Raw genomic sequence first — 22212 nt, 5'->3', positions numbered from 1 at the left:
TACTGGTCTGGGTGAACCCCTAAGGCATCACAACATCATTCCTACTGTAGACATCCCCTCTTTCTGTATATCTTATTTACCTTCCTAATTCCATAGTCCTCTCCCTTTCCCTTCAGTCTTAAGTGCTGTCCCTAAAGTTCCCCATTATTCCCTTTGCTGTGTCCTCTCTCTTTCGGCTTTTCCTCTATCAGGACTGTTCCTCTCTCTGCAGTTTGGGAGCCAGTTCACCCTGCCCTGTTTGGAGACTGCACCTTTCCTTTTTTCCCATCCCACAGTCTCCGCTTCTGTATGTTGTCATCCAACCCTTCCCCGCTTCTTCACTGCTGCAGCCAAGCAGCACTGCTCTCTCCAATCGTTTCAAGGTATGGGCGTTGTATGAAGCACTCCAGAGGCCTGGTCCACTGCTTCTGCTGCTCTACAGCTCTGACTGATGTGGCGATAGCTGCCTTCTAGTTATGGGAGTATGATTTTAAGCAGCAATGCCCCTTGTTTTGCCAACTATTTACAATTTACATTTTGAAGTATATATTTTTTTTAAAAATACATAAATAAGTGTGAGGCACCTATCCTCTACACTGTTTTATTTCACAGAACCCTTTAATTAAACATGAAATACATGACTCTCAGGAAGAATGGTCACCATTTATCATGTTTAAAATAATGAGTTGATAGGAAAAAAAGGACAGAGAATAAATCACAGAGATAGTAACATTCCCCAGTGGATTTACCTCAGCATTATACATTGCTTTTAACAGAATTCTGATATGCTGTGTGAAGTAAGTGCTCTTAAGAAATAAACCATTAGCAAGAAAATCTCTCTCACTCCTTTTAGTGCTCTATGTTTCTAGCACTTAGTAACCACTGATGCCTAAAAAATATACTAGCTTCTTTTTCCTCAAGGGAAACAAACAAACCAAAAAAAAAATAGATCAAGGTTACAAAAATAAATAAATCAAACCAATAGATGACCATCTACTTAGGTACTACCAACTGTCAGTTTCCCATAGGATGCTGGAAGAAGTGGGTCTTGCAGAAGAGAGATTTGGAGGAGAGGGTAATGGCGTTATGGAATAATTGGGGGCAGAAGATGTGGGGCAGAAGAAAGCACAAAGATGCTTCTGGGAGAACTGGACAAGGGGGCAATGGAGGCTGGCAGCAATGGTGAAGCAGTGGAGGGGGTGAAGGGAACACAATGAAATTCATTTGTAAAATGAGTCAGATACTTTTAAAGTTGATTAATGCATTTTTGCTTCTCCAATTAAGAGATGACAGGCAAACATGCTCTTGCAGAAGTACTGCACTATATTGGCCCTACAACACTCTGATTTGTAGTTAATTCATTTGTTCTTTTCTATTCTGTTTAGTTTTTAATCAAGCCGAAACCCCACAAAGCACCATAAATACTTAGAATAAAAGATTTCTTCAGTGCTGTTAAAATGTAGCCGGAGACTGTTCAGCCATTTTGATTAAAAGCAGTGGCCTAATCTTGTGTTAAGCATGTAATGGAGAGTTCTCTAAAAACACATTATATATTTTTTTCTGGACTGCATTTTACAATCAGTAATGTCCTGCTTTCAGTTGAAAATGCTGCCAGAGCAGGCATAATATATCAATAAGATTTCTAGTGTTTCACAGTAATACATCTAATAATTTGAAAACAAAAGTAGCCTAAAATGATTGAATTCTTGAGGCAATGAAACGGTACTGGTGATTTTATTCAGAATGTGTCCAATACGATTTTCCATTTGGATTCCACAGTTTTAAGCTTTTTCATTATATTATTATAAACATTATCTGCAAATTTCATGGCGTCTTAGAAAGTTTTTAAATTATTGAACAAAAGAGAAAAATTAAATCTTAATGATTAAATAACAGGACATTTATATACATCAGTGGGTTTTCTCAGATACTGGGCTCAAAGTACATACAATGCCTATTGAGTAAAAATAAAAAATTCAACCATGCAAATCATCTTACAAACCAATTGTTCCACTTTCTTTGAAAAATCTGACTTTTACTTTGTTACTGGCACATCATTTTAAAATGACTCATACGTTTTAAAGGTTCATTTATGCTTTTTGGTTTTCGTATTGCCATTGAAAAGCTGACAGGCAACCATGCTGTTGTTGGAGTACTGCATTGTACTGGGAAGATAAAAACTATTCTACAATCAACTACTTTGAGCCCTATAGTGGGTGCATCTGGTATCTGAAATATCACCTGATCTAATCACACTGGCTTATCTCTGAGCAACAGCATACCACAATACCAGCATAGATAGTACAATTTGACCAATTGGGTGATTTCATTTAACAGTTTTTCAACACCAGAATCTTTCATTGTTATAATTCTGCTTTTATGAATTAAAGGTCATATATAGAGCACACATGAGGTCTAAATGTAGTCACAGCAGACCACAGCTCCACATAAAGACACATCTTCAAGTTATGTTGACCTGCTAGGAAACAAAGATAAACAGCACAACAAACATGTACCTGCAATGCACTGCTTCCCTATTAAATATTAACTGCTTCATTTACATTTAAATGAACTGAGCAGTAATGGATGGAATTTCCAGTACTGATGTCTGGTGCTGCTGTCATGGAAAGAAAATGAAGACAATATGGCCTGCATGGGGCAAATGACACAATCATAACATCCGCTCTAAAGTGACTTAAAGATGACCATTTGCCAGTCTTAAAACATAATCCTAAACAGCATTTGTTTTCTCTCCCTGTGTAAACAGATCAAATTATTTAAATGTCTCCTTGACATTCATGGTATCTAACAGAAGCTGAAGTAGAAAAGGATGGGTGGTGTACAGCACTGAGGAGATGGCATAGTACTTGGTTTTGTTGTTTTGTTTAGCATTGATGTGCAGGTTGCAAATATCAGCCATCCGAGACAGGAGGAGTGACCCACCCATATTTTTCATGGGTCTTCACTAAACTCTTAAACGTTGCTTCAGCTTCCTTACGACTGAAGGACTTTTTTGATTTGCCAGCTTTTCTGCAGATACGGCCCTGCACCAAAGAAAGAGAAAACATTCATTAAACATGTGAACACATAGGTCCATTCAAATTTAAGCACTGAACAAGTGAAAACAATAAGCATTCACAAATGGTATGCCATAAAACACTCCGTTTGTATTAGTATTAGACCCTTATGCCCTCTGTCTGATCACAAATGCTTGAGCAGGTCTGAATGTCCACCCAGCAGAGAACAACGACACTCAACATTGTTAGAAGACAGGCAGACACACAAAAGTAGCCCTTTATTATATAATATCTAATTGTTGAATAATGGGAACGGGGAGGAAGGTGGGTGGCTTTCAGGGAATCTCCTACCACTATACAGATGTAAAAGCATATTTGCAAAGTGAGAGAGCTCAAGTTCTGCAGCTTTCCCCGCCACCACTGATACTAACCTTCTCCTTTGCCCTTCCCAGTTCCTTCCCACCAACTTAGTCTGGTGCCTCCCCCTCAGGCACGTCAGCCCCAGGGGTTAGAAAATGCTTTCTTAATGACCCAGGATTGTGTAAAAGCTCAAATAGTGCCATACATGATTATTGTCATTAATTACGATTTACGGACAAATCAAGGAGTATTAATGAATGATATTCTTATTGAGGTTACTAATGCCCTTCTTTTCCTCTCCAAATAGGAAAATTTTATTTTTCATAGTGATTAAATGCTGTTTCCAATGTAAAAAGGAGCTTGCAATATGAATGTGCTTCTAAGTGTATCCTATATTATACCCAAATGCTACCAAGGACACAATTCCCAGTTATCTACTGTTAATTTTTATTTAATCAGACCTTCTCCATATAAATTCAGTTTTAATATAAATCTGCAATTTACCAATAAACAGCCCAATCCTGCATTTCTCTGGAATATTGTGATTTATTACCATGTGTAGTAAGGAATTTATGCAGGGTAGTAAGTGCCAGTCCTAATAAAAAACATGAATATCATAAAATCCATGCCTTCTGTGCATTCTGAAAAAAGTCTTGTGTTGTCCATTAATAATGCTCTGAATGATCCAGTCCACCATGAATAATTCACGACTAAAATACTCAAAGATATTCTCCAGAGGAAACTGCCAACATGGTAAATTGTCCCAGTGATAGCATGGTAACAATTTTCCTGCTGATTCAACATAGTTTTCCTCTGATAATCTGAACTGCAAAAAATAAATGGACCAATACCGAACTGTATTCTTTCTTGAATATAAGAACAGACAGAGTAATATTCCAAATTGGATTAAAAAGACCAACCTGCCCACTTCTATTTTTGTGACTCATGCATACCATGAATTTTATGATAAATGAAAATCTAGAAATTCAAACTCCTTGCATCTTCATTAGGTCAGAATTAAATATGGGTATGAAATGTATGACAGGACACTATTTCAAATGCATGTTTGACATGACACCCAAGTAATAGGTTGTTAGCTTATCACATACAATAGTTGTAGAATAATTTTGCACATTTGGTGAGAGTATGAATTAAATTATTTGTGAAATCAGCAGACTACACAGACACTAAACAATAATATAGCTGAAAATGTATTCCACTATACACTAATACTGCTCTTCAAAATGCTAATTTGTATTGCATATATCAGGAGAAGGCAAACTACAGCCCGCAGACCAGATCTGGCCTGTCAGAGTTTTCAATCTGGCCTGCGGGATTGCCAGCCCCATGGTGCAGCGGGGCTAAGGCAGGCTCCCTGCCTGCCCTGGCCTGGCACCCCTCCCAGAAGCAGCTGGTGCCACGTCCCTGCAGCCCCTGGCAGGGGAGTAGGGGCAGAGGGCTCCGTGCGCTGCCCTCGCCTTCAGGCACCGCCCCCCGCAGCTCCCATTGTCCGGGAACGGGGAACCGGGGCCAATGGGCGCTTCGGGAGTGGTACCCAGGTGAGGGCAGCGCACAGAGCCCTCTGCCCCACCCCACCCCCAGGAGCCTCTGCCGCACCCCAACCCCCTGCCTTGAGCCTCCTGCCCTGAGCCCCCTCCCACACTTCGCACCCCTTCCCACACCCCAACTCCCTACCCTGAGCCCCCAACCCCCGTCCCTGAGCCCCCTGCTGCACCCCACACCCAACCCCCTCCCCTGTATCCCACACCCCTCCTGCACTCCAACCCCTTGCCCTGAGCCCCTTCCTGCACACCACACCCCCTCCCATACCCTGCACTCCCTCCTGCGCCCCAACCCCCTGCTCCAGCCCTACATTCATGGCCCTGCATACAATTTCCCCACTCAGATGTGGTCCTGGGGCCAAAAAGTTTGCCCACCCCGGCATATATTCAATAAGTAAAGATATATTTAGATTATTAAACTACCACTTTATCATAATTGTCTGACAGTCTGATTTGAAAGCCTTTGTTAGACAGAACAAAAATGACCTGATAAGTGCTTGCTCTTGTGCAACAGTGTTACACTTAGAAGGAACCAAATAATATATCCTATTCTTCTACACTTTGCTGAAAATCAGATATAGGTCACAATTTTTGATTCCCATATTTTGCTCCTGATCTGTTAACCCTGTGACACTCAGTTGATAGACAGGAAAATGGAGATTGGTAGCAGGGAATTAATGTTCTTTTACTGGTAAGTCTGCATTTCTTGTTGACTTTTAACAATAGCTAAGTAATTTGAACTGAAAATTGCCATCTCTAATTACATGCAACTGATTACACTGAATAAGCAATTGAGTTTGGAGTTAAAATCAAGAGTATAAAAGTCAAAATGGAACAAATACCCCTTCCCTCCCGAGACCTACACCCCAGAAACTGTTAAAGGTGATTTAATAGTCACAGACTAGATGTTCTCAAATTGTGATTGGTTGACAACTGCTGGTCCACAGGGCACTTGCTAGTGGATACCAAAAAACTGGTTGATCACATGTTCCTTTTCCTTATTTCCAGCTGCTAAATTGCACTAAAAGGCAACTAAAAATACATTAAACACTCTTCCTACTATTAATTTTCAATTTAAACAATGTCTGTAGTTTCCACAGGGATAGTATAGGATAGCAAATAGGGAGATTGTCTTATGAGCCACCTCTCCTCTAATTCATGCTCATGTGGACAATCTCTATTAAAATGTGATCTATGCTATGAAAAAAATTGGAACCCTCCATCATAGACAAAGAGACACAAATCAGTGCTGCTGAACCTACTTCAGTTGAAAACATTGTGAGTTTTGCCATTTATTTCCATGAGAGGGCTTGGCTTATTATATTAGGATTATTGATTATTTCTACTGTGGCATCACTTAGAGATCCTAATTGTAGACCAGGGCCCCACTATTCACCAGAACTGGAGGCTATAGTTGTACTCAGTTGTGAATGTTTGCATGTGTGAATATGTTTTTCATGTGCAAATGACCCTTAAAAAAAGTGTGGGACAAAATATCTTTTTCTGAATTGTGTGGTTTTGTCTGGGACCTCTGACGTTACTTGAGAATAATGTTAGCATTTAACTTCTAATTTCACATATGCAAATTGTGCCTATAGCTGAAAAAAATGCAGATGCCTGTGCATGATGTTTCACTTAATTCAATTTTATCACAATGTCCAAAATATTAAATAAACTGACCAGGGCAGAAAACAAACAAACTAGTCAGGACTGTAAACTGAAAGGAATGAGGATAAAATAGAGAGTTATTTGAAAAGGGTCAAGACAGGTTTTCTTTTTCTAGAAAGATATCACAATATAGTACAGAAATGTTTCCTATTACTAATCACTATTAGAAGTTAGTAAACTAGTTACTATTAAAATAACATTAAATTCATGTAATAAAACCTTAGAAATTAGAGATGGAAAAGCTCTATTAAGTCATCTTTCTCACTCCTCTACCAATGTGGATTTTTCCCCAATACAGTATATTTTCCAGTGTTTACTTTAAAATGTCTCAAATGATAGGGCTTTTGTTACAATTATTATGGTATAACTGAGAATTTTAAAGTTTACCTTTTAAAATTGTAAGAACACATACATTTGTGTAAATACATTTGCCCAGAAAATATTCATTTTCAGTTTGAGAAAAGTAATATATAAATGCATTTAGTGATTCTCAGCATCTTTTCAAATGCACATGGGGGAAAAATCTACTGTCCTCTTTTTTCAAGAAATGCTAATCAGATTGATTTAATGGAAACATAACACATTATGAATGGTTAATTCAGCTGAGGTAACATTCTAGATTTGTTTGTTTTTATATTAAATATTTTCTCCTTTTTATCCTAAACTAAACATGCGTAGATACATTAGAAAAAGGAAAAATAATATCAGAAAATGAGTCCAACAGCGTCCACTTAAACTCCCACAGGAATTGATCTAGTTAGGCATATTTTAAAAGTCTCATCAACTGAAAGTTTTTGGAACCTGACACATTTTGTCCACTCTTTAATTTCCAGAGATGCAGCTATTACCATTCTAGAGATGCCTAGAAATAGAATTTTTGGGGAGAACATATGCCATCTTTTCTTTACAGCAAACAAGCTATACAGTATGCAATACAAAAAACTACACACACACACACACACACATATATATATATATATCAATTCTGAAATCCCTTCTGATACTAAATGAAATTATTTCAAATTGATTTGATATAAATGTGTCAAGGGAATATATATGTATATGTTGTGGCAAATGGACAACACTACTGTGGTGGGTCCCACGCTTTTTCTTAGTATGGTGGGTCACGGTGCTGCCCCTTGCCCCTATTCTTGGGTGTTGTGGGCTCTGCTCGTGTCCCGGTGGGGGAGGGAGAAGAGCAGGGAAGGTCCGCCCCTTACTCCAGGTCCGAGCCTCTTCAGCTTTGCGGGCTGCTTATCGTCTCTTTGCTTTGGCAGGGTTTCCCTTCCCTTGGTATTCTGGTATTCTGGTTAACACCAGTCCGCCTCCAACTCTAGTCAACTATCCTTCCCCTCCCATGTCTGACTGAAGCAGCTGGTTTTATTAGGTCTCAGGCAGGGCCTTAAATGGCTCCAGGTGCTCTAATTACCCTGTAGTAACCTCTCCTTAGTCCACAGGGAATAAGGCTCTGATCATCCTGTGACCTCACTCCCATTCCTGTTATCTCATTAGTTGTCCCCCACAATTATTTGGTATCACGGACCTGTGGATCCTTCTCCTAGGCTGGGGGGAGGTCCTTTAGCAGTGGGCGGGCTCTCCCTGCCCACTTCCTGGATACCAACAGGATCACTCTCCTGTACAGGTTGCAGTCCCTCTTCCGGCTCCTCCAGAACCTCTTATTGAGATTCTGGCTGCACTTTTCCCCGGACCTGTTCATTTATGCTCACTCCATCCATGGCCCCACGAAGTTGAGGGACCTCCTCATCAGCCTCCTCCTAGTTATGGCCAAGATGGCCATTTATAACACCAGGGAGAGGAGATTGGCTGAAGGGGGGCTCTGCGACTGTGGGGCCTGTTTTCATTCCTGTATTCCCTCACGCATCCGGGCAGAGTTCCTCTGAGTGGCATCCACTGGCTCCTTGGATACCTTTGAGGAGCACTGAGCACTGTCCAGGGTTCTCCGCTCGGTGTCCCCTTCAGATTCCCTAATTTTGGCCCTTTGACCCTCATGCCTGTTCCTGTTTTTTTCCTTTGTTGTCTCCCGACTGTAGTTGAGTTCTGGGCTCAATAGCTGCTCCCCAGGCTGAGGGGGAGACTTTCCAGCACCCCATAAGATCACTCTCCTGCTGCTCTCTGGCCCTGCTCTATCTATCTAATCTATCTATCTATATGAGGGGCCGGTAGCACCAACTATTATTACGGTTGCCCCAAATTTCCCACTTGCTTATAACTTTGAAAAACTTTAAGCATTCTGACTGAAATTTTCCATTTGCTATGTCAGATATCTGCATCTGGCTCTATTTTTTTTTAATTTTAAATTTCAGCTAACTGGTAGAGCTGTTTCCAAGAACGAGGCTAGGGAACAATGTTTTTTTCTCCCATGTTAAAAAATTCTTGAGATCTTTTCTTTGAAATGCTCTAGCATTTCCATGCATTGGAGCAGGAACATGACATTTGTTTGGTGGGGGGCATGGCCTTAGCGTCAGGGAGTTCCTTTTGCTATATCTGTGAAAATCCACGCACATTTGCCAAGTTATAAGCCTTTGAAAATGGCAATTCATACCAAAGGTGTTGGATCATATTTTATAGTGGGGGTGCTGAAAGCCACTGAACAAAATTGTAAACCCTGTGTATGATGGAAACCACTTCAAACCAAGGGGTGCTGGCATTGCCTATGACTCACACATGTTTATAATGGAAAGTATCAGGCAACTTCTTAATAGGTGATGCTACCAGCCCCACCTATAATATATTTTAAAGCTGCTATTTGAAAATGTAGCAATCCTAACCTTTGCAGGAGCCTTTTGTGCAATTGAACATCGTAAATGGACAGCACTGACTGTATCTTGATTGCACAGACCTATGTTTTACCTACAGGGACGGCTCTAGACATTTCACCGCCCAAGCACGGTGGCATGCCGCGGGGGGCACTCTGCCGGTCGCCAGTCCCGCGACTCCGGTCGACCTCCCGCACACCTGAGGGAGGTCCACCGGAGCCATGGGACCAGCGGACCCTCCGCAGGCATGCCACCGAAGGCACCCTGCCTGCCGCCCTCCCGGCGACCGGCAGAGCGCCCCCCGCGGCATGCCGTCCCAAGCACGCGCTTGGCGTGCTGGGGCCTGGAGCCGCCCCTGTTTACCTAAACTAGGGTCATCTTTTTTCTTGCCACTTCCCTGTTCGGGGTTGGTAAAACTAAACTAAACAAGGGTGCCATCCTGTAAACTCTAAAGCACATGAATAGTTATTGCTCCCATGGGCAAGGACTAAGTGCTAAGTGCATGACTGAAGATCTGAAGTATCAGGCCCTAATTCATAAAAGACCAATTCTGAGTTGAACTTGATCAAAATGTTCTATAAAACTTAAAAGCAACAGAAAAAAGGAAGCTTTTCATAAAGGCATTTAAAACAAATGTAACTCCAAAAAGTGCCATCAGCTATTTCCACGCACTACTAAAGTATGAATGAATCTTTTTTAAGGACTGGTGAGGTCCTTTTCATAATGAGCTAATTGAGGTTAAAATAAAGAACTATAGAGGACAACAACACTTCAGTTTTTTATCACCATTTATTTATCTAAGCAGAACTTTGAACAACTAACTGCTTCTTTAAAAAAAATTAGTATATTTAAACACAAGTCAAATTCTATTTGCCTTACTCAAATGAACAGCCCAATTGACGTCTCTGTGGTTACACAGGAAAAAGGCAAGCAGGAACTGGCCAGAAATCAGAAATCAGATGTAGGTGCTGCTCCCACTGAAACCAAAAGCAAAACACTCACTGACTTCAGGGAGCAGGACCAAGCCTTTAAAAAAGATATTCAAAAGTTACATAAAAATATTTAAATATTAGCAGCATTTCACATAAACCATTACTAAGTTAGCCCACATTACCAGCTTTATGGAATAATTTTTCACTTATATGTCATGCTAAGGGTACTTTGAGAAAATTAGTACTGACTGGTACTTTGGCTATGAAAGACTGTCATGTCAAACAGAAAACTTTGGCAAATGATTTGTTTTGTATCGAAGCCTTTCACTTTTATCTCATGTTTTGAAAATATCTAATTTGTTCACAGGATCCGTGGTTAAGTAAATGGTGTAGGGGCAAAGACTTTGGTTTTGTGGAACATTGAGGCTCCTATTATGGAGAGAGGTGGCTGTACGGTTCTGATATCCTCTAGCTCAGTAGTAGGGTTACTAATCTCTTGAGTGATACAGGGGGTCCCTGGTATACATCGGGGTTGCATTCTTGAAAAGGGCAATGGATACCAAAACAATGGATACCAGGGAATTTTTCCCCATAGGAAATAATGTCCCAGTTCCCACCCAGTTCCACCCCTTCCTCCGAGCGTGCCCTGTCCCTCCACTCCTTCCTCTCCCTCCCAGTGCCTCCTGCATGCCACTGAACAGCTGTTTTGCCGCACGCAGGAGCCGCTGGGAGGGAGAGGGAGGAGTTGATCGGTGGCCAGCCGTGCCACTCGTGGATGCTAAGCACCCACGAAAAAGCGATGCAAAATGTGAAGTGAGTAAGTTGCAAGTGACGGAAATGCGGATCAGGACCAACATGAATTGTAACATGTACCCCTATTGATGAGCGATGGATATGCAAAATGACAGGCAAGGGGGAGACATATACCAGGGACCCCCTGTAGATTATCTAGAGTAGCAGGAGGGCATACTCATGAAGGGTGAGGGTAATAATGGGACAACCATGGTACAAACACCCAAATATGTAGACCAATCTCAAGATGTCATGCACATGACAAATCCAAGCACTAGGAGGCATGTAAGGAATAAAAAAAATGTAATTGTCTATATACTAATGATAGCAGCCTAGATAATAAAGAATAGTTGGAAATGCTTATGAATGAGAAGAAATATGATACAGCTGATATTACTGAAACTTGGTGGGACAGGTCATTTGACTGGAACATTAAAATTGATGGTTGCAACTTGTTTCATAAGGATAGGGATGGTACATTTAATCAAAGACACTATCACTAGTTACAGTCATAGACAATTCAGAATCACAGGACCCCAAATGCTTTATGGATTAAAGTTGTAACTAGTAAAACTAAAGATAGGGTACTGGTGGGCATATGTTACAGACTTCCAAATCTCACTAGAGAACTGGACAAACTGCTCCTTAAGCATCTGTTTGTAATGTGTAGAAAGAAAAACTGGGTTGTTATGAGTGACTTCAACTGGGGGCACATTTGCTGGACACATGCAGCCAGTACGAAAACTTTGTCAGAATTTCTAAAAATAATACATAATTGAACACAAAATATCCTGCACCCAACATGGGGTGACTCAATATTAGTCTCATTCTAATGGACAAAGAAATGGATTGCTAACCTAAAAATTAGCCATTGCCTGCATACCAGTGATCAGGATCTGACTACCTTTACATTGTACAAACAGAATATGGCACCAACTAATAAAATATATATTTGGAACTGTAAAAGGACCACGTTTTCAAAATGTAAAGCAATTGTCTGCATAACTGACTGAGAATATACGTTTAAAGAGGGAAGTGTTAATGTCAACTGGGAATAGTTCAAGAATAAAATAAGTTAAATATATAGGTGACTGATAATGGAATCTAAAGGAACCAATGATATAACAATGGCCAATAGGAGTAAAGACAATAAGAAACATTTTAAAAACATGTTAGGAACAAAAACAAACAAACAATAAAAAACCTAGGTCAGGTATAGGTCCACTGCTAGATGCAGATGGTAAATCTGTAAATAGTGATGTAGAAAATGCAGGAATGCTTAACAGACATTAATGTTTTATATTTGGAATGAAGCGGGAGTCTGTATCCATCCCATATAATTTTGTGGATGCAAGAGAAACTTTACCATCGGTAACAATAGAAAATGAGAGGAAGCATCTGACACAATTAAAGATTTTCAAATCAACAGGCCTCGATAGCTTATACCCAAGATTCTTAAAGGAGCTACCTGAGGAGCTCTATGAACCATTAATGTTAATTTTTAACAAATATTGGAAAATGGGAAATTCCAAAGGATGGGAGGACTGCCAATGTAATTCCAATATTTATAAAGGTTAAAGGGGACAACCCAGGAAACTATAGACTGGTAAACCTGATATTGATCACAGGTAATTAATTTGCGGTTATCCACAAAGATTTAGAGGCCAAAAATATAATTAATGCAGCCAGCATGGTTTCATGAAAGGTAGGTCTTGTCAAACAAACCTGTTGTTTTTTTTGACAGGGTTATAGGTTTGGTTGATAAAGGCAGTTGTGTTGATATAGTATACGTAGACTTCTCCATGACATTTTGATTAAAACATTACATTAAATGGAACTAATAGGGCACAGATTAGATGGATTAAAAACTGGCTCACTATCAGATTTCAAAACATATTTGTCAAAGGTGGGGGGGATATCAATGAGCAGGGCCATTTCTAGCAGGGTCCATCAGTGATCAGTTCTTGGTTCAACACTATTCAATATTTTTATCAACGATCTAGATGATGTTATAAAATCATTGCTGGTGAAGTTTTCAGATGTCACAAAGATTGGTAGGGTAGTAAATAATGAGAAGGACAAGTTGGGCAAGATTCCCAAAGGGACTTGGGTGTTGCAGTGCTCAATGTCACAATGCCTAATTTTAAGTGCCTAGAAAATCATTGGGATTCACGAGGCCTGAGTCAAGTGCTCAAGCTCCCTATACAATGAATGGAGGGAGAAGAGAGTCCAAGAATGGGATTCATGAAAGCCAGCATGCTTGGTGGCTCCCTGTCTAAACTGGCCAATGGGAGAGATGTGTCCTCAATCCCAGTCCTCTCAGGAAGTTTAGCAGCTAAATTCAGGCTGGAGGCCTATGTCTGCTTGGAATTCACAGGTGTGAATACTCTCTTAAGAGTTAGGCACTAGAGGAGGATCTCCTTGTAACTTTTAGCCCAGTGATTAGGGTATTCACCTGGGATGTGGGAGACCATCTGGTTCAAGCCTCCCTCCTTCTCTCCCCCCCGCCCCCCGCCTCCCCACAGCCTCAAAAAGAGAAAGCATCCAAACAGGGCTCTGCCACATTACAGGTGAGTGCTATAACAACTGGACTATGGAATATTCTGTTAAACTTGTGACACTGCCTCAATCTTTCCAATTTAGATAAGTATTTAAAGAGTCATTAAGTGAAAAAAAGAGAGAGAGAACATATAAGAATGAGTCTATTACCTGGTGGTTATAGCACACATGCAATATGTGGGAGACCTAGGATCCAGTCCCCCTGCTCCAATGTACATTAAGTTTAAAAGTTATGAGGGAGGTCCCCCTTCCCCACTGCTGTCTAGTGTGGAATTAGGAATGCTCTGAGCATGCCTATTGGATTGGACCTCACAGGCGAGTTAGGTTGGGGAATGGCTATTTTCCTCCATTTCATGAATCACAGTGGTGCTCTAGGCACCTGGACACCTAGAATGAGGGAGCAGTGTGCATGCCTATAGGCGAAGTGACTAGAAATCTTTTACTGCAAAATCTTAAATTCTGAGTGAGTTTAGGAGTCTACAAGGTTTGGCAGCAGCTGAACAGAGGGATTCTGTAAATTCCAGATTTAGGTACCTACAGTGGCAGTTAGGTAACCAAGTCACTTTGTGAATCCAGCCCATTATTGTTACAGAGTTTTCTGAATCACCTGATTACAATCCAACAAAGTGAGTTTTAATACAGGCAAATGCAAAGCAATGCATCTGGGAATAAAGAATGTAAGTTAAATCTACAGGATGGGGGACTGCCTTGGAAAGCACTGACTCAGAGAAGAATTGTAGATAAACACCTCATCATGAGCTCTCAGAGCAATGCTGTGGCAAAAAGAGTTAATGCACTCTTTAGGTGTATAAAAAGGGGAATATCAAGTAGAAGCAGGGAAGAAACCTTGCCTCTGTATACAGCAGTGGTAAGACTGTGACTAAAACCCTGTGTCCAGTTCTGGAGTCCACACTTCAAGAAAGATGTGGAAATATTGTAGAGAATTCTAAGGAGGGCCACAAAAAAATGATCCATGGGCTGGAAAACAGGCCTTATTTTTTGAGGCTTAAGGAGCTCAACTTATTCAGCTTAGCAAAGAGGCAGCTGAAGGGTAACTTGATCTCTGTGTCTAGGTTCCTACACATGGAAAATATATCTGATACGGGGAGGAGGGGTGGTGGTGCAAGTGTGTTTTTCAACTTTGCAGACAAAGGCCTAACAAGACCAATGGCTAGACATTGAAGTTAGACCAATCCAACCTTGAAATAAGATGTAATTCCTAGAAGTGAGGGTGATTAAATATTGGAAGTGCTCACCTGGGGACTCGCCATCACTTGGAGTCTTTAAAATGATATTAGATCTATTTCTAAAAGATATGCTGATATCCACCTTCTGAGAGAAATTGTATACCTATGGGCTTATGTGTGAAGGGGCAGGGAATGGGGTGGACTGGATGGTCATACTCAATGCTGTAGTCCTAAACTGCAGAGTCTCCCTTGTCAGCCTGGCCCTCTAGCCCAGCCCCCACATTGCTTTCTAACTTTTCCCCCACACTGCGAGGGGAGAGGCATATAGCAGTGTGGGGCTGAGCACAGTGGGGTAGTAGAGCCAGAACTCTGTTACAATAGGGGTCCTTTCTGGTCTTGGATTTGTGAATCTATTAATCCCCCTGTTCATCCCCTTCCTTCTTGGGCCAAGGGGAGAACAGGAATCTCTGCATTTTGTCCTCAGCTTACTCAGAACACTTGCAGCTCTGCATTATGACTGAAATAGAATCTCATGCTTCAGGAAAGCATTTTTCCCCTCAGTGCACAACTGGACAGCTGTAGTCTGGGTTTTGCTTTGCACCATTCTCTGAAACATCAGAGATTGGCCACAGCTAAAAGCAGGACAAGATGGCCTAACTGTATGGATCCACACATCTAGAACATAGCACGCTAGGCTACTTAGGGAACTGACACCGCTCTACTGCCACTGGAAAGTCATGCAGAATAGCATCCAACAATTACCGGAGAGTTAGGCATTGCAAAAAGTAATGCCTGAAGAGGCCAGAGCAACAGAGCTGCCTGATTGGTCCACACCAGGAAGTTGGTCTAAGGAGCAATCTGAGCAAAAATGCAGATTGTTACTAACCTTGTCTTTTGCCCAGGCTTGCTCCTGACTTTGACCCTGGCCTGGCTTGACCTTGGTCCCCTCTCTTTATTAGGCTTACTAACTAGTCCTGACTCCTGCCTTTGACTCTTGCCTGGTAGATGCTACTAGGCTGGCTGCCTATGCCCTGGCCATTACACTAGTGCTCTGGGATGGTGCATAGAATCTTCTTTCGTATGTGCTTGGCTGGTGCGTCCTGTTCATGTGCTCAGAGTCATAATCAGGATTTAGGATTTGGAAGGCATTTACTCCCAGGTCAGAATGGCAGGGATCTTAGGGGTTCCACTGGAGCCTGAGGCATGGATTAAGATCATCTGAACATATCTTGGGCATTGGTGGGTCTTTCGTCTCTCCTATTCTCTGCCTGTGGCACCCAACAATTTAATCTCTTGAGGACTGAAATGCTTTAGTCTAACTCAAGGTATTGAGCTCACTATAGGAGTATGGGTGAAATGTAGTGGCCTGTGATATACCAGAGGTCAGACTAGATGATCTAATGGTCCCTTCAGGCTTTAAACTCTATGAAATTATGCATATGGAAAACATTTTCAGCATCTAGGCCACTATACAATATTATGTTGATTTCCCCCCAACAGACTTATTGTGTTGCCCAGTAGTCATGCTGTTGCAAAATTCAGCTAGAGTAATAAAGGAGCCTCAGATCATCTTCCAGAATTCTACAATTGCGTAACCAAATCCTCTCATTAAAAACTGTAATAGTAGCAGTGACAACCCAAGTAAACATGATAGCTTACTCAGTTTCTCTGTCAAACAACTGGAATAAACTTTTAAGAAAAAAGGCATGAAATTTTATCTTATAAGGATTGCTTTTGTTTCCATTTTAATGTTAGGTTATTGCAGCCTGTAATAGGATTTGATACCAACATCCCAATCCTGATTTCCTTGTATTGAAATGAATCAGAATTTTGAATGTGGAATCCCAGGCAGTGATAGGTGCCTCCCTGCAGAGCCCAGACTTAAGCACCTATCTTTGAGACAGTGACAGGGCTTAACACACACACTAATCAGCATCTCCTATTGGCTATCTTAGGCCTGGTCTACACTGGGGGGTTGGGGGGGGGGGAATCAATCTAAGTTATGCAACTTCAGCTACATGAATAACGTAGCTGAAGTTGATGTACTTAGATCTACTCACCACGGCGTCTTCACTGCAGTGAGTCGACTGCTGACACTTCCCCGTTGACTCCGCCTGTGCCTCTCGCTCCGGTGGAGTACTGGAGTCAACGGGAGAGCACTCGGGGGTCAATTTATCAGACGTGATAAATCGACTCCCGCTGGATCGATCGCTGCCCGCCGATCCGGCGGATAGTATAGACATACCCTGGTGTTCTGGCTTTTGGGAATCGCATTCTGAGGTGCCTCTCTCTCTCCATTCAATATATATAAGAGTCTAAGCATCTAACTCACACTTTGTGAATCACAGTGATTTCTCTAGGTACCTAAGAGTTAGGTGGTATGCCAGTGACTCCTTTTGTGCATTCAGGCCATTGTGACTCCCAGAGTCACAATCTCCCTTCTGGTCTACTCCTTGGACACCACAATAATGTGTGGCCCCTTACACTGGGAAAGACAACAAAATGATGATCTAGCTCATAAATAGTCACAATGACAAATGTACAGCTAGAAAGCATTGACCAATGTCTTTGGAAGCCCAGGCTTTTCTAAATAATAATGGTAAATTAAATGAAGGTATAAAATTCTTATGTCTTTGTAGGAAATGTTCACCATGACCTTGATCCAGCAGAACATTTAAACATGTGCTTACCTTATAGCATGTAAAATATTCCCATTAACTTCAAAGAAATACTTATATATCTGAAGTTAAAAGTTTGCTTAAGTGCTCTGCTAGGTTTCGGACCATGGCATCATCGCAATAACTAATTTCACAGTTTTTCATGTCACATTTTAGTACACAAATGTTTACCTCCTCCCAATTGCAGGCTTTTAAATCTACTTTAAAGTATCTGCTTATGAGATATGGTTAATAGTATCACAAACCTGATGTATAAATATTGTAAGTGAATAGCTGCAGCACAAGCAAATTCTGAGCAATATTATTAAGAATAGTTATTTGCAGCTCTATAATTTCAGCAGTAATTTTTCTATGCATCTTTGGCCCCATTCTCCCCTATATGGGAATAGCCCATGGAAGCAAATACAAACTCAGTAAATTTCAGATTGTGGCATTTCCCTTGAATTATTCCTTTTTGGGGAGGTGAGTGTTCTTTGCCTACCCCCCTTTAGACACACGGTTCCAATAGGACAATTGTTAACAGTCAGTAGTATATATGCAGTAGCTCTTAATATAAATAGCTGTGAAGACCTGCTTAATTTCAGAACAATAAAAGTTGAGTGTGGTTCAGGAGCTCCTAATTTCCCCTAATCCCTTTTTCATAGCTACAGAATGCTGAACCTCATTCTATGCCACCCCCTCCACTAGTACTAGGCTAATGGCATTATCTAGCTGGGTTTCAGTATAGTTGAAGGTCATCAGCGTGACTATCCTATTGACTTCTACAATACTAAGATATTGCAGGACTGATATTTGCGTTAGCAGGGTGCAGAACCTATGGGCTCGATCCTGCATTCCTCACCAATTTCAATGGCAGATTTCGGGAAAGCAATAATTGCAGGATTGTTGAAATGCTAAATGCCACAGATGTTTTATGGAAAATAGGGTCTCTACATTCTCATGTATAACTGCCAGTGGAAAAATTACTCTAAAATTATTCCCAGGATATTATAGTAATCACTGGTCATATAACCTATAGTATATATCACATTTGTTCAGTTTTCTAAAAATACATTATTTCTAATATCAATATTTGACATAAATTATTTTCCTTCCTTTGACACTGTATGATTGAAGATGACCATTTATGTCATTGTTGCTACCACTGTTATACAAATCTTATCATCTAAGGTGTCAATGGAAAAGATACTGTCTGTCAAGTATGATTATCCTTGTTAAATCCATTTATCATAATTGTATCTGAAATTATGAATACTGGCTATGTATTTGTATCTTAGATGTGATTGATCTTGGGGAGACCGACAAAGTAGTTTACATCCAGTCTCACCAGCCCATTGTGAATGAACTATTCAAGCTTGATAGGCCAGTAAGAAGAATCAGCTCTCCAGATAGCATTTTGTGAGAATGCCTCAGAGAGCAAGGAACCAATGGCCACCCCCTGTGATTCAGCAAAACATGTAAAGGAATGTGATATGGACATGTAACCTCAGATTTCATCTTTGTCAGTAACTTTCCATACACAGGGACTTTGGGCTTTGTTTGGACAGTAAATTTCCATGCACATGGCAGAGGATATAAAAGACACTTGAGACATCATTATGCCTCATTCCTGCTCCAATTCTTTGGACTGTGGAGTTACAACTAAAAGGAGTATTTTGAACAATGGACTGAGGATCTTCCAGTCTTTTGGAAGCTACCAGAGAGACTTTTACTGCCAGCAGTCTATTCCATCACTGCTGTGATCCTGATCAATGAACACTGAAAATCACTTGCATGTATCTGATTCCTTAACCATTCAGTAACTTTCTTCTTTTCTTAATAAAATCTTTAGTTTACTAAGGATTGGCTGACAGTCTGATAGTTAGGTAAGATCTGAGATACATATTGACCTGGGGTGTCAGATTGGTAGATCCTCATATATGGGGAATTGGGTTTCAATAACCTCTCACTATATTAGACCTGTTTGTCTCGATGGGAGCCAAGGGCTGGAATGCCTAAAGGGGACTGTGTTTGGCTTCTGGTTAACCAGTGTGGTGGTGCTGCTCCTTTGTTACTGGTTTAGTGAATCTAATTATAGAATAAATCACCAGTTTGGGGGGATTGTCTGCCCTGTTTCTTGCAGTATGCTCAGTGTGTGGCATTCTCAGTGTGGCCCATCCCAGGCACCCACTCACATTTCCTATTATGGAAAATCTTTGTTCCATATATAATCACTTTAAAACTTTAATAAACAATCTTTGTAAACAAAGAAAGAGAGTCCTCTACTAGAAACAGTAGTACTGTTCCATCTGCAGGTTGGCATTGGAGATACCTTGGCAGAGCTGATTGTTGGGAAGTTTGCATATCATCTTCCTGCACTATGTTTTGCTCAAGGCCAGTGCTACTAGTCCTTCACTTTCACAAGCACTAAATTAAACACAGTTTATACAATTGTATTAAATATAACAATTACAATTACAAATTAAATGGCTCCAGTATAATCTAATTTTAAAATGTAACCACCAATAGGTGTCCTCAAAAGTATTTTGTTCCTCACTGGCTGCAATGGTGATATCAACAAAGTGAAATATGTTCCACCAGAAGTCACATTGCACAAGGTTAAAATAGATTATTTTTGTCATCAGTTTATTTTTGTATATTACATTTATTTCTTGTCAGGGATTTACAGCCTGTGGGATTAAGATTTTGGACTTGATCTTGCAGTACTTGTACAGGAAAATCTCCCACCGATGACAGTAAAATACTTTCTTATGTATGGATGGCAGGATCAGGACCACAGACGAATGTGCTTCCTCTTTCTCCTTGCCTTTTCTTTGCTGTATGCATAAGAGTATATCCAGCTGCTCAAAAATTGACTTTGAAAATAAAAAAATACATATATATCTATCTACCTATGCAGTTATGTAGACAGTCCTCACTTCCATAGTATCTGAGCACCTAACAAACATTAATGGACTTATCTTCACAAATCCACTCAGAGGAAGGAAATACAATCCTCAGTTTACAGAAGGCAAACTGAGACACAGAGGATAACCGACTTGGCAAAGATCACACAGAAAATCTGTGTCAAAGCTCGAAACTGAAACTAGATCATCTGATCCCAGGCTAGTTTCTTAACCACAAAAATATCCTTCTCTCCTATCTACTTACAAAAGGCATACATCTTAAATATAATGGTTCTACAAATGTCATAAAGCAGTTGTTTGATTAGATGAATATCATTTTCTTCTCTGGGGCTATTCAAAACTTTGATTTTAATGGCCACAAACGAGGTTGATCACACTGCACTCTTTAATATATCTGGGATTTAGTACTATTATTTACAGGTTTTGCCTTAGTAACATCTCTGCTCCACATACTACGCTAATGAAAACTGACTATGAAAAAGGTGCAGGCTTTAAGAGGTCTTGTAAAATAGGAGAGATGTTCACTCTCTCTCCCTCACACCCACTGCTAGACTTTAGATTTGCAGAGGGTCACTGGTCTACTATTCCATCAGCAACTGGTTGTACAGGTTCCATGGATATTTGAGAACATGTACAGAACAGGACTCTTTGATCAAAGTAGCCTGACTCTAATAAACACCACAAAATCCTCAAAGCAGAGAGAAAAGATGGGAAGAGAGTGCAAAGGTTTCTGAGGGCAGGCATATATGCATGTATGTGTGCGCAATTTGTTTGTGTGTGCTCTTCCCCACTGCTTGGTTGTTATCTGGAGTAGTATAAACTGTGTAGAGAGCTCAATCCTACTCTAGAACAGTAGTAATTTTGCTATCTAAAATATGGGTGCTTTTTGTGCATGCTGGGGTGTGGTGCAAATTGATTTCCACCAAGATGCACCCTCTCCTCTCAGAATGTGCCCTTTTTCATGCTGTTGTCATGGTAGTAATGACAGAAGGGTGGATACCTGGTAAGCAAGCCTGAACAGGGTACAGATTTCCCTGCTTTCTGAGCCAGGCCTGTTTGCTTTTATACTACTGTGGGGCTCAATCCTGAAAGATGCGGAGTGCCCACAGCTCCCACAAACTTCAGTGAGACTTGAGGATGCTCAAAACAGCACAGAAGTGTTTGATGCCTTGTAGTAATGAGCCCATGGAGTGCAATTATCTTACTCACATACTTAAGTACCACTTAAACCTGTGTCAGGCCAGACCCAAGAGGACACAGGCTGTGCAGTATCATAATGCTCACCAAAAACCTAGCATTCAATTAAACAATCATGACAATTCAATCCTTTGTACATTACATTTATTATACATTTTGGACAAAACTATACATCTTCATCCAATCTTTACTAGGTTCTTATTCAGGCAAAATATTCACCAAAATTAATGAATGTTTTGCCTAAGTAAAAACAGAGTCAGAATTGTACCTTTGTGATCCCCTCTGTTTGGATCTCCCCCTTCCACATGTAAAGGGGACTCGGCTGCCTAATGGCTGTGTTCCCCCTTTGCCAGATCCTGCTGATTGGGATCTGTATGGGAGAGTGGGTAGGCTGGAGGGGGGTGGGGGTTTGCATCCTCTCACCCAGCCTGGTGGAGCTCAGATTGGAAAACTACTACAATTGAGTGGTGCCCCTTGGACAGCCATAGCCAAACAAGACCCTGGCAATAAGATTCCAATGGTGCAAAGGCCAAAACTACTGCAGAAACAGAGCTTCCACATGGAAGTCCCTGTCCCTGTGTAGATCCCTAGGGATTTG

At 40.8% G+C, this 22212-nt stretch overlaps 1 protein-coding gene across 1 annotated transcript in view; it reads right to left on the bottom strand.

Moving 5' to 3' along the window:
* Nucleotides 1-1682: 1682 nt before the first annotated feature.
* UBE2QL1 (ubiquitin conjugating enzyme E2 Q family like 1) overlaps nucleotides 1683-22212 on the bottom strand; it is a 30543-nt gene continuing 10013 nt past the window's right edge. Inside the window, exon 2 of the mRNA XM_039523861.1 lies at nucleotides 1683-3023. Coding sequence (XP_039379795.1) covers nucleotides 2892-3023 — 132 coding nt within the window. The 3' untranslated portion in view covers nucleotides 1683-2891. The remainder of the gene's footprint in view (nucleotides 3024-22212) is intronic.

The sequence above is a fragment of the Mauremys reevesii genome, linkage group 2 (assembly GCF_016161935.1).
Source record: "Mauremys reevesii isolate NIE-2019 linkage group 2, ASM1616193v1, whole genome shotgun sequence".
Lineage (NCBI taxonomy): Eukaryota > Metazoa > Chordata > Testudines > Geoemydidae > Mauremys > Mauremys reevesii.
The sequence above is the reverse complement of the archived record's forward strand: the minus strand, read 5'-3'. Positions and strand labels throughout refer to the sequence as shown.